Raw genomic sequence first — 14525 nt, forward strand, 5'->3', positions numbered from 1 at the left:
ATTTACAATTTTCAGGCTGTTTGATTTCAAACTTCGATCAGGTATTATATAACAAGAAAAGAAGTTACATCTTTCGTTTAATATATACTAACAATAATTTTTTAAGTTAAAAAAAACACGATTATAAGTACACAGACAAATTGTCAACGAAATTCCATACCACCCTCTATATGTCCTGTCAAAAGCTTCCCAAACATGGTAATTTAAGTATATATAAGTTCAAACGGTACTCACTTTTGCTCCTCCAAATTCTTATAAATTGTTTAAAAATTACATTAAACGTCGATTTTTCGCTGAACGCTGTTAGCATTGTCAATACTGAAATAAAGAAAGCTACTTGATAGATATAAGGTGTAATGAAATTTAGTGTTTTATGATGTCTTTGGTAACAGCGGTGAGCGAAAATTCGAGGTTTAATTTATTTTTACAAACGATCTATAAGAATTTAGAGGAGCGAAGGTGAGCACGCTCTTCAACGGTTTGCATTACAGTAATTTACGTAAAGATAGAAAATTATATCTTTGTATGCCGCTGAAAACTGTACTCAAATTGTCCATTAATTCTGAAGTTACTACAACAATATATATATCAAGAGTACAGATTAGAGGTTCAAACCATACACTACCATCCAGAACACAAAAGCGGTCTCTTGCAAAACACTTATATACTGAGGAAATGATGTGTCAGGAGAAATTGTGAATTTTTACAGGCGAGTGTACAAATATACATGATTCGAGTATTTAATTTACTTCTTCCTTACCTCCTCCTCTTTGGTTTTCTTTCGTGGTTTGAACAAACCACCCCACTCCTCATTGTTTTCGTCATCCGAGTCCTCGAGGGCTTGCTGAAAGCTAGCTTTGATTGCCTTCTGTTCCTCATTATACGTCGGAGAAAGCGACCGCTCATTCGGAACATTTTCTTCCTCTGAATAAATACATATTTCAAAAAAAAAAAAAAAAAAAAAATAATAATAATGTTAATGTACGTGATGTAATTAACAGCATAGAATGTACGTGATGTAGGAAAGTAAGTATAGCTACTATTAAATTCAGGAAAACTTCAAATCTATTTTTAAATGTTTCTTACCGCGTGAAAATTAAATTTTATTTAAAGAATATTAAGCATATATATATATATATATATATATATATATATAATGTAAATTCATTTTGAAAAAGCAAGAAACATTTAAGTAGGTTTGAAGAAATCAGTAAAATCTGATTATTAAAATTCCAGTTCATTTCATAGAAAACAGGAAAAATTCACATATAAATCAATAATAATACTAATAAAGATGGCATACAACTCAACACCGTTAACATGAAATCTATGAATACAGTGGTGCAAACTTACTGGATGCATTAAATATAGTGCACTCTGTAATTACAGTTTGTTATTATTTAAGAAATATTTTAATATTACATGATTTCATGTATGTAAAAACTTGTAATTAGTATATACAGTACGGTGCTAAATTCGTTGTACAAAAGCAGAGAAGTGATTCCTGAGAGTAAAATAAAAAAAAAAAAAAAAAAAGTCCCAATAAACATAGGGCGAAAACCGTGTCGTTTACGTGTTATAGGCTGCCGAAAGTGTGGGAAAACAAACTTTAGAGTTAAATTTTGTACACACTACTGAGCGTAGACGTGATGCGGCATGATATCGTCAAAGTATCCTAATCTACTCTATCCAAATTTGCAGTTTTCAGATTTGTGCAATGGCGGCGCAAGGGATTCCCCAAAAGACGTTAGGGATTCCCAGATATGACTAAATTCAGTCGACAAGAGCATGTAAAGGACGTCTCACTGCTTGGAAATAATACTGAGTGGTAGATCAGTACTCATACACGCAGATTAAAAGATGGCAGATGAGGTAATTATCACTGTGCGTGGTTGCATACCTCCTCAAAAATTACTAGTAAAGGGGTCACTGCATGTCAACTCATCTAGAGCAATGTGCTTCAATGTTTCAGATTCTCTTCAAAATTTTTTCATACATAAATACCAATGAAATTATGCTAAATTAATTTTTTCCGATTTTTTGGATGAGAAATGGGCCGGGAAGAAATTTTTGAGAAATGTGAATTTGGCGCCAATTTCACTTTCCGGCTCTCAGCATCATGGAACTAAAATTACCATTACTTCCTTACTTTTAAAGTTGTTGGCTCATCCCGGTATCAAATGAAAGTTTAATTTTTGCTATTTCAGTAGATCCTAAGAAACCTTGCAAAAGATTACACTGTCAAACATTAATGGGTATACAAAGCAAATTTTAGAGTATAAAAACCATATTAAGTTACGCTTAAACAGTGACATCTTTACCTTCGTCACTGAGTTTTCCTCCTCTTTCAATTATTAAATTCCTTTCATAATCTCTTAAGTACATCGGCTTCTCTTTCTCCTTCTTAGATTTTTTGCTATCGCTTTGCGTCTGTTGCTGATTCTTAAAGAAACTTAAATTTTTGTCATATATTTTAGGGTCTTTTTTCTTCAAGTAGGAAAGCGCCTTGAAGAACTCCTTTTCAACAGCTGGAGTAAGTTCCTATAAAGAACAAATAAATAAATAAATAAAATAAAATAAATAAATAAATAAATAAATTTAAAAAAATAAATAAACGAGAAAACAGAATATTCATTTAATCAACTATGAATATTAGCAAAGAATTCTTAAGTCACGATCAAAAGAAATTACTAATCTATATACGAAATATATTTAATTAATCAAGTCTTAACTTCTGAACGTGACTTTACAGTTGACAAGGCAACGCTATTAATTGCTAATTGTTCTACTTTTCTTCTGTTAATTACTTAACAATTGTTACTTTCTCGAAATGTTACATATACACAAAGATTATATATTCATCTTTGCCTGATGATTCCAATCTAACAAATACATTCAACGAAAAACGGTTGTCTTCTTCAGTTGTGTTTTCTTAAGTTGAGGGAGAACGCTGTCTTCCTTTGTATGAGGAGAGAGGGTAATCATAATAAACGTATTTTGATCAACAAGAATAAAATTCTACAATATTAATAGCATTTAATGCATAAAATACAAATGCCCCAAGATGAAACACCAATTGATGCATTTCACTGAGCTGAACAAAATTTTATGAGTGAATGTAAGTGCGTAGTTCTCGAGTAATTCTGAAAATTGATTTTACATTATAACTACGCCACCTATCAGATGATAACTCACCATTCTCGCCTTCACGTGAATTAAGTACTTGATAAGAAATATCCATTAATTTCTGTAGCGAGTAAAGGCTGGGATGGTGTTGAGTGTAGAGATTAAAAATAAAGGATTTAGTGATAGTTTATAGGTTAGTTGAGTTGTTTGCATTACTGGATTGTTTGTGGAAAAGTTTGGACGGAAGCTATAGTCATGACATACTAAATTAACAAAAAATGATAATCTCTCCCGCATAAACTTACAATATTACAATTACGTACAATAAGAGAAGATCGTAGTGTACTAAAAGTCTCTTACCTGTGCATCTTCATCATCATCTGATGAACTGGTACTTTCACTGCTCTCTTCTACAGTATCTCCATAACGAGCTTTATCTAGAAAAAAAAAAAATCACAAGAAAATTACTAACTCTTAACCCTACAATGCATGTTGATGCCAACTGGCATCATAGTGAATCAATAACAATAATAATGATATTCTTTAAATGTGTATATTAGCGAATAGCGCACGCCGATGCCATGTGGCACCAATGGAGTTAAGTTTTCTACCACACAGTTTTTGTCTAGTGGCATATCTCAGACAGAGAGTGTCAGAAAGTGTCAGAAAGCATATAGAAAGAACAAAACGTGCATATTTGTTACTTGTAAATTTTTTCATAAAACTTTTTTTCTTTTTTTTTTTTTTTTGTTCTCTTCACATTAAAAAAAATTAATTGTTTCACAATCTTCCATACCACATGGATTCTGCTGATATTGACACTAAACTCTGTTTCACTAGTGTAATACAACCATGACATCTATCCTGTAACTTGATACCCCAGAAGTAAAAAAAAAAAAATCATAATACTGGATATCATTTATCTACGTAGTACATAAAGAAAGAAAGAAGAAAAATCATTTCAACACGACCAAAATTAATTCGTGCAATAAAGGGTTAAAGATATCCTAGCAAGAGACTTAAAATATCACTAACCTTAGAATTATTAAATAAACAAATACGTAAACTAAAATGTTAAAAATTTTCCCTTGATTTCTTTGTGTTTCGAGTACATAACCCCATTTAAGCTCTGTTCTATGAAATGATAATTACTGTTAAAAACAGACACTTTATTCCAGCGGTCGCCAAACTTATGAAGCTTCGGGGTTTCCGTACCGTTTTTAAATCCTACTGAGCTAAATAAATAATAATAATAAAAAAAGCAGCCACTTTTTTTTTATCTTACATTTGTTAGCATCAGCTCAGTAGAGGAATCAAAGTTAGCCAACCGGAGCATTGACGTGATCTACAAAAAATGTTCCCGTGAACTATTAGCAGCTCGCGATCGACGGTTTGGTGATCACTGCTCTATTCGAACCCGCCTTAATTACTGACCCATTCACCACGAACTAATTTCCTGATTTACAAGAGTAAATAAATAAATAACGCTTCAAAAATTACCCACAGGATCTATATAAAACTATCGACATCAACTAATTAAAATAATATACAATTCTAAAGTATTTTAATTATTAACCGTACGTACTCCTAATATAAAAATATAACATTTTTATTTACATTTTTAGTGCATTTTGGGGGACACAATGGCTAAATGATACTCTCATTTCACCAATCTTTCATAATCGTTTACCTTCACAAATCATCCGACCTCTTTAACGTAAAAGTGATAAACAAAGAACGTAAACTAGAAAGTTTATTTTTCATTTTTTAAGATGTTTTATTTATTCTACATTCTATATTTTAACTTCTAATTGTCATATTCTTGTAATACATTACTTCATTTACAGGGGAAAAAATAGTGCAAGGTTAATTAATTTTACTCTTACAAATAGCTGTGAATAGGTTTATAGCACGCTTTCTCAAGCTATTTCATATTACAATTTCCTTTTTATCGTATCTTCTTGCCAATGAGCCCCTGAAATAGTTTTTGGTTTGTGATAAGCTTTCTGACCGTTACTGTTTATCGCTTACAGTCGTGTGTAAGCCTTACACACATATATATAATTCATAAAAGAGTAACAAAGAATCTCAAACGAAACCTATCCCTTTCTAATCGTTGTGGATGAAATCTTGTATTCGTCTTACATTTCAATATGCAGTCTTTTTAAAATGAATTTCGTTTCACTTTTATTCCTTCTGTTTGTAAACAGTTCTTTGTTTGCTTAATATTCTTTGATGTATTTGACAATACTTATTGAAATAAAAATGTCTACAAAAATAAGAAATTCAAACTAATATTTAAAAATGTATTTTATCGCTAATGAATCTTAATTACACCTATCTTTCTCACCTCCTCTCACGACCTCCATGTATTTCCCTTGCGACCCTGTACGGATCCGATCCCTTGGTTGAGAAACCACGGTTTATAAGATGAGTTCAGAGAAGATACCACCAACCTTTTATTCTTTAAAATGTTAGGAACTTAAATATCAGTTTCACATCAAACTATCATATATGTAGTCGAAAGTAGAAATTTATACTTTCACGTGTTTCTTTGTTAGTAAATTCACTAAACTAATCAGAGTCAGACTCTGATTACAAAGACTGGTTGTATATAAGAGGAGCCTGACGCAAATATAAGAAATTGAGATGTCGCACTGAATTAACAAAACTCGATTTTGAATTCTAACTGAGGCGATCAATTTCCGAAATTTTTCACAGAACATGTAAAATTCCAATTAGTTCCACTAAGCCTCACTGTTTACAGGAGTGAAAAAGGGTGAAAACTCGTTCTTCCAGTAGTAGTTTAACCTAATCATTATTCAATTGGGCACACGCGGTAACTGCAAAATGGCATTCTATGAGGAGAATACAGTTACACGTGAATTACCCTGAGTTACCAATGAAGGCAATAGTGTTTGCTGAAACAGTATATTACAATGCAGACGCAGTAAGTAATTACCTTTGGCAAATTATACAAATACGCGTCAAATTTTATCTTCAATCAATTTAAAATCACCCGACCAGCGAATGGTCGGAAAAACGTGTTGACATTCGACTTGATATTTATGCTTTAATTACATTGTAAGCATGTATTTTAGGGCAACCAATTACATACGAAAACGTACCTCTTTTGTTCTTCTCTATTAAAATATTTGCCAGAAAGAATATATATATTGATCGGAAAACCTTCTACGCTTGCATACCCTAACGGTATTTCAACGATACATGGCAAATATATAACCCAAGTTACATTTTTATTTATATATTTCATGGAAGTACCTGACCTTGAGGCCCCGATACGGTCAAACAAGTTAAAAACTGCCCTTTAAAGGAAAATTTCCTGAATTTAGGGATCGTTAAACATATACATATCATGGTATCATTCGAAAGATTAGATCTTTCTGAAGTCAGCGACATACGAAATAGAATATTTAACATCCCACAAATATGCCTTTTAGGCTAAGGAATGAAGATGGAAGAATTGGTGGAATGATCATGTGCGAGAAAACGGGAGTATCCCAGAAAATCCACGGACACAATGTTGTCCACCACAAACTTACCTAACTGGTATTGAACCAGGGACCCCACGGACTGGAGAAATTATTCATTAAAATGTTTATACAATATGTCTCTAAATTATATTAAAGCTTTCCTGGTTGAGCTCGACTTTATAGACTGAGTTTAGAAGAGAGACCACTAACTTTTAACGTAAAAATTCCAATTTCTGAACCATTTGTCTCTCCACATCTTACCAAAGTTTAGCAGTATGCGACACGACATTCCACCAACTGACATGCATAGGTAGATTAATTGGTTTAGAGTTTAGCAGCATACTTTTCAGTAGCGAGAATACATGAAACGTAAAACCTACAACGTAACGTGAGATCCGAAACACATGAGCTCCAATCGGAAATCGAACCCGGGACTCCCGAGCCAAAGGCGTATATCCTAACCATATTCCCACGAGGGAGCTCAATATGCAGGTCAAGCTTAAAGGATTCACAAATACCGACTATATGGTATAAATTCTATGGATTGTATGAGATAAGTTCGTAGAGCATGCTCCCAATAAAAGAGATTATTTGCATGAATTTTTAATTTCAATTGTAAGCTAATATATTTTATGCAAGTGTGTATGTATAAAATAGTAAGTGGAACGCAGTTCGTAACCTAATGTAAATGCTAGAAGCAATGATGATGAAAAATTATCCCTGTTACCGAATGGCAATACGTTGCATAAGTACTGAAGGTACTGAAGTTACGAGACATACGTAAAACTATTAAACAAGGAATGTAGAAAACAAACTATTCTTTGTAAGGTCTATAGAAACGAACTGTAACAAGATTGGTATTTTTAATACGTGTATTTTTTGCTGAGTGAATGTTAACCTGTATAGCTTAAGACAGTAGCATAATTTAAGAAATTATTATTATTTTCAAAATTAATTCGATACTTTTATCTTAAAAACTATATAGATGAAACAACCTGTAAGCATTGCGCTCACTTTGATTCATTTGCAGAACGTTTACCTCTGGCGAAAGGAAACCTTAGTTTGAACCCATGGAAATCCTTGTTCGTGGTGGATATTGTATCTGCTGCTTTCCCGTTTCTTTCTCCTTTCTTACTGTTTCCACATTTGACATTCACTAACAGTTTTCTTTAGCCCCAGAGCATAAACGTATGATATCCACCGACGACTTAGATTTACATTAGCATCACCAGTTGGTATCGTTCCGCTACATAAAAGTAGCTGGTAGAATCTCCATGTGCAGCAAACACACATCAGCCTGTGTTAGGCGATCATTATATAACAACATTGCGTCTAGTTAAGGCTCACATGGTGTGCTTCCATAGACGGCGTGTTAGCGATACTGAGTACGCGCGTAATAGAAGATTTAATTGTTTCATCATTTCTAGTATGACGGTTTGAACTTATATAGTTTAAATAGTACCGTTTTTGTGCGTGTGTGTGTAAGAATACTAACTAGCGATGCTAATGTACGCTTTGACGAAATTTCATTTATGTTAGTTTAATGTGAATTCATCTTTACAACTAGTTCCTGATGAAACGATTCTTTGAATGAATTTCGAAAGCTATACTCTTCCCAGGCTTTTCTATTAATTTCAATTAATGATTATAAAATATACAAAAATGCAAATACACGTGTGAATAAGAGCGACGGAAATTTGAACCCAGTAACCTTAGCATAAAAACCTAATAAGATATATCCACTGTTCTGAGTAAAGCACTAGCCAAGTATTATTTGATGCTTAATTAGTATGATAATCGTACGCAACAAAATAAACACATAGTGTTACATTCAGGAACTAATTCCTTAACCGATTATACTTAAAATAAATAACTAATCAGTGCAGATTTAAGTTTAGGAATACCACTCGAAAGAACTGTCGAAAAATTATTCCATTTTTCTCTCTTTCTTCTTATTGTTCTCCGAAAGATTTAAGCTGGGCGAAATGACAATACCTCACTTAACATTGATGAAATTCAAGGGTGTCATCAGATGTAAATATTGATTGTAATATATTATAATTCTTTCACGATTTGAGAATAACTACAGCATCTAGAGATATGCCATAAAAGCTAAAAGTGAAAAAAAAAAAAAAAAAAAAACTCGGTGACCACTCAAAACCACGAACGCTATTTAACTGAGTCAGTTACACACATACCTTGACCTAAGGGTAGTGAAAACACGTGGGTTTTCGCCAGTGGCGGCGATTTGATGTTAAAAGGAGGGGGGGGGGGCAAGACACGATCTGAATATTTGCATATCAATGTTAGTTTTCCTGGTTGTTTCTAACAATGACGAAAGGTTGTATAAGTAATAGGGTATTATCTCTTTCATTTAAAATACCGAATCGTATTTCGTATTTTATTAAGTAAACTGACAAGAGCAACGCAAGTAGGTACTATCCCTTTGTACTCTTAAACAACGAAAGTGTAAGAAGAGATCTGATTCCTTCTCATGAACATGGGCTGCGATTAGGGGGGGGCAAGAGGGAGCAGTTGCCCCCCCACTTTTTTGAAGTGACCACTTAACTCTTAAATTATATCATCTATTTTTCGGTGATAGGCTAGAATCTTCATTATTCGATGTAAAAAAGTACCAACAAAGCTTTTAACTTCTGTTTTTTTCTCAAGCCTGGAGGCATTGTAGAACACGTTACATATGCTTTCACACCTTTCTGCGTCGAGACGTAGAGTGTGATGACGTCATAACTAAAAAATTTTTGTTATGACTTTTTATTACTCTTTTGCAGGGCTTACTTTTGCATTTAGAAGATTGAAATTTTGCACACACATTCAGTGCACCCCTTAATATTTTCCAGATTCTTTTCAGATTTCTGCGATAAAACAGACGATCCAGAGGGGCAAAAAGGTAAAAAAAAAATATATCTTTTTAACAAAGATTCCTTTTTTTCGCGATTTTCCTCCTCAGATACATGATGGAGACATGTAATGGCACCGTTTGAAAGGCTGTTCTGTTCTAAAAAGAATGATGTATGAACCATGATCCTAGTATAAATAGGGATGTCTCGGGGAATTTTTACCTGAGATCCTTTTTTATACGGGAATCTGGAGTATTGTAAAGATACTATTTTTGGCGGGCTTACTTTTGCACCTAGAAGATTGAAATATTGCACATACATTTAGTACACCCCTTAGTATTTTTTAGATTTGTTTCAGATTTCTGCGTTATAACAGGGGGTACAGAGGGGCGAAAAAGTACAAAGAAAGAATATTTTTTAAACAAATAATCCATTTTTTCATGATCTTCCCACCTCAGGTACATGATGGAGACATGTGAGTGGTGCCGTTGGAAAGTATGTTCTATTCTAAAGGGAATGATGTACGAACAATGATCATAGGATAAATAGGGATGTCTCAGGAAATTTTATATTACATCCGGATCATCTGGGGCATTATGGGAATTGGTAAACATTTTCCCGCACTTAGTTTTGTCAAGATAGAAGCTTGAAATTGTTTATACACATTTAGTACACCCCTTCGTATTTTTCAGTTGATTTTGAGATCTGTGCGTTAACAAAGGGAGTCCAGAGGGAATCAAAGTTTGAAAAAAATCAGAAAAAATCCAGCTTTCCCTCAAACTTTCCTGCCTTAGGGACATGATAAAAAAACGTAAATGGAACCGTTTGAAAGATTGTTCTATTCTGAAGAGAATGAGGTACTAACTATGATCCTAGGATAAATAGGGATGACGCTGTAGCTGATTGACTGAAATTCAATAATTTACCTTTAAAAAGCCATAATTTAAAATGGTTAACGTACATAGTTTCATTTGAAAATTTAAAGTTTTTGCATATACTAGTTCATAGAAAAAAATGGTACCATATAATATTTGCGTAAGTGTGTATTGGTTATTTGTCTTCCCGTGGAGTTAAGACAGCTACAGGAATTGCAATTCAAAGGAATTAGTATTATAATTGCGTCGTAGCATATGCTTATAGTATTTACTGTCTTTCATTTTCTAAGAGTAATAACATACATTTAATGGCAAGTGTGGAATTAAAAATGTAAGTTGTTCATTAATCCCCAGTTTCGATATAACTTCTACAAAACAAGCCTCATTATTCATTAATATGATTAATAATATCCTTTCTATTTATTTGTTTTATAATTATGTTATAAAATAATCTGATCACACAATTTTCCAAACAATTTTAAGATGTTCAAGAGCAAGGAATCAAGGGTTAATACCTATGTGCGTTGCTCTTGTCTATTTACTTAATTAAATATGAAACACGATATACAGTATTTTCACTGAAAAAGATAGTATCCTATTAGTTATACAACCTTTCGTCAAACAAAGTGTTAGAAACAACCAGGAACACTAACATTGATATACACATATTCAGATCATATCTTGCCCCCCCCCCCCCCCCCACTTTTAACGTCCAACCGCCGCCACTGCTCATGAACATCTTAAAATTATGTCTGGAAAATTGTGTGATCAGACTATTTAATAACCAATTTGCGAAACAAATACATAGCAAGGATATTATTAATCACAGTAATGAATAATGAGGCTTGCTTTGTAGAAGTTATATTGAAACTGGGGATTAATGAACAACTTGAATATTTCATTCCACACATGCTATTAAATGTATGTTATTATCCTTAGAAATTGAAAGACAGTAAATACTACAAGCATATGCTACGGCATTTAAAGAAATACGCAATTCCTGTAGCTTTCTTAATTCCACGGGAAGACAAATAACCAATAGTACTCATAAAACGGCACCATTTTTTCTATGTACCAGCAATACTATATAAACTTTACACTTCCAAATGAAACTATAAACATTAAGGGGTCACTTCAAAAAAGTATAGAGGCAACTGTCCCCTCTTGCCCCTCCTAATCGCCGCCCTTGGTTTTTGCAGTGATGCGAGTTTCTGTATTTCTTTTAATAGCTTGACACTAGTAACGTTCAATTATAAAATAAAAATGTCTCTTTCATATAGTGTGCAGAAGTACTACGCACTTAGAAAATAATACCTAATCAGCCCTTTTTCATATGCACTACCTTATTTTTAACGTCGCATAGTACTTGTAATGATTTGACACTACAATCCTACACTTGTAAACAGAAAATACAACTGTATTACTTCTATTTAAATCATGCCTGCAGAAATTTCGGCTAAGGTTCCGTTGATTGCCACCGTGATGGTATTGTATTACTGCACGAAAGTAGTACTTTCAACTGTTCATTGTTGCAGACTTTTCCCTCTTTAGAAATAACAATAATGTTTTTTAAATGAAAATATAATTTTTTTTCCTTACCTTGTAACGAGGGAGGAGATGCAATACAAATTCATGCCTCTTAAAATAGTGTGGTTGTTGATTTTAAGTTTAGTGTCTATTCAACAGCGTGGCTATACGAGAAGTGGACCTTCAGCTTAACGTGCGATCCGAGCCACGCGCTCCACAGGAATCGAACCGAATTTCCAACATTGAAAGTGTGACGTTAATGGCTTAGCCAAGAGGGAGCTATCTTTAAATTGGGTAGCATCGAACTCCCGAAGGGGTGATATGTTAAGGGACACTTTATAGTGTTGATAGAATCAATAGGCACTTTTCTCTTTTCTATCGTATCATTCACTTCTTAGTTTAGTTACCAAGAAAGTGAGTTTTTAACACTGATATATTATGTTCTATTGTCAGTTTACCCAATATGGGCGAAGTTTGTGCCTTCATATACGTAGTCCAAGATTTAACTTCATTTTTCTCCGTAATTAGTTACCGTACTTTATTATCATTTTCGTTTTCTGGTGCTTAAATTTCGAATAATTCTATCAATTTCCATTTTTGAGTGTCACCCGCGGAATTTGGAATCTGTTTCTTATAAACGTCTTTCTACGCTATGATCAATTTTAGCTCTAAATTGTGCCAAATGTAGTGTACCGAAACAAAACCTGCACCAATTGAGCTTCACCGTAGTTCTAAATTCTGGAACACGGAAAAGCTTAAGTATTTCCATGTAGTCCTAGTTTAGGAATACCACTCGAAATTTGTTGAGAAATAATAATTCTGTCACTAATTTCCTTCTTATTGTCCTCCAAAAGATTTTGGTAGGCGACATAACATTACCCCACTTAGCAATTCAAAGAGAGCACCAGGGTAATTGTTGAAAAATTATAATTCTTTTAGGATTTGTGTATAAATACAGCGTCCGGATGTGGCATAAAAGCTACAGTACAAAACCACAATCCACCTTGTGCTGGGTGGTATCAAAAAGCCTGAATGCTATCTAACCGAGTCAAGGTACGGAGAAGTTGTTGGGCCCGCGCATTAGTATTCGGAAGTGTCCGAATAGAGAAGGTGCGTTAGCGACTGAGTATACGTTTAATCGAGAGTATGTGAAAATACATGGGTTTACGCAAAGTTACGAGTTCCAAAGCACTTGTATTGTTTTACACTAGTAACGCTACACAAAACATAAGTGTCTAATAGTTATCTTGCATCTGCATTCACTTATTTTAACCGTCATAAAGCACCTGTAACAATTTTACAGTAGTAACTCTAAAATACAGCTATATTACTTAGTTTATTTCTGCCACCTGCAGAATTTATTTCCTTATAAACATGTCTTTCCATGCAGAGTATTGAATTTTACCTGTAAATTTTGCAACATGTGGTGTGCCTAAACTTGACCAGCACCATTATTTGTGTGTGTGAAGTGTCGCACTGTAGGTCCAGGAATATTGAATCTAAATTAAACTAACGTGAACTAATCTACCCTACTCTAAGCTACTCTGCTGCACGAAGGCCATTTCTATTAAAGTCCAGATTAAGAAGCACATTTGATACTCCTACAAATCAAAATACAAGTACAAGGGCACATTGAAACAAAATAATATCATAATGCATGCTGTCTTGTTGCTGTCCACGTTTTCTTAATGCAATATAAGAAGTTCAATGCGCAAATACTTTAATACGCGCATAATGAATTTTGTCAGCAACCAATGTACTATGTCAATATTTCTTACATTTTGCAAGTTCTTCTTTTCGCCTCCAATTGTCATAATTCTTTGCAAAACCTTCATTTATGCGAAGTTCAACATCTGACTCTCCGCCACTTCCAAGTAGGTCCTCCATGCTTCTACACAATGTTGCTAACACATAATAGTAAATTCTTTCTTATTTACAGTTATATTGTATCTTCCACTTTATCATTCCACTTGTTCTGTTATCATCATACCCCTCCAATTCAACGCTCTTTATCGTAATATCCTGGTCTACACTGTATATAGTATCTTATATCGTGAGGAAGCTTACAATTTTCAGCATTTCTTTTTATAGAAAAATGAGATATTATTTTGCATTTGGTATCACTGCTTGTAACCAGAATACCAAAACAGCTGCTCCAGTCTTCTCTTACTTCTTGATTTAGTTGAGAATTTGTACACTAGATAGCAGTAACATGTTGAACATTAGAATCATGAGAACAACATTTACTGCCATCATGTGCTTAAATTGTGCACTATCATAAGCGCTCCCAGGAGCGAGAAATCATCGATAATACGTGTTTCGTGCAATTAGCTGAATGGCATTGTAAGGATAGTAAATACTCTTCTACTACGCATCTGGAATGAGAAAACAGTGTTTAGTAATTTTTGAGATAATTTAATAATATTATTACTTAAAAGTATGGCTAAATAAATTCAATAAAGGATTGTTTGAAGATTACATAAACAATGGAAATTTAATTTGGAATGGAATTTCTTTTTCTTCTTTTCACCAAACTTTTTTAAGTTTTAGAAGATAGGCTTAAGTCTGTAAAACTCCAATCTATCCTATGGATAGTCTAATTTTGTTGCGGATTACTTTGTGAACTTGAATTAACCTTCGAACAC

The 14525-nt window shown here is 33.5% G+C and overlaps 1 protein-coding gene across 1 annotated transcript in view; it reads right to left on the reverse strand.

Moving 5' to 3' along the window:
- Positions 1 to 14030, reverse strand: part of LOC145673124 (protein KRI1 homolog) — a 43538-nt gene extending 29508 nt beyond the window's left edge. The window contains exons 1-4 of the mRNA XM_081742509.1: positions 13659 to 14030; positions 3487 to 3563; positions 2322 to 2541; positions 761 to 924 (exon numbers count right to left, since the gene is read on the reverse strand). Coding sequence (XP_081598635.1) covers positions 761 to 924; positions 2322 to 2541; positions 3487 to 3563; positions 13659 to 13767 — 570 coding nt within the window. The 5' untranslated portion in view covers positions 13768 to 14030. The remainder of the gene's footprint in view (positions 1 to 760; positions 925 to 2321; positions 2542 to 3486; positions 3564 to 13658) is intronic.
- Between the last annotated feature and the right edge of the window lie 495 nt (positions 14031 to 14525).

The sequence above is a fragment of the Thermobia domestica genome, chromosome 16, assembly GCF_964235325.1.
Source record: "Thermobia domestica chromosome 16, izTheDome1.hap1.1, whole genome shotgun sequence".
Classification (NCBI taxonomy): Eukaryota; Metazoa; Arthropoda; class Insecta; order Zygentoma; family Lepismatidae; genus Thermobia; species Thermobia domestica.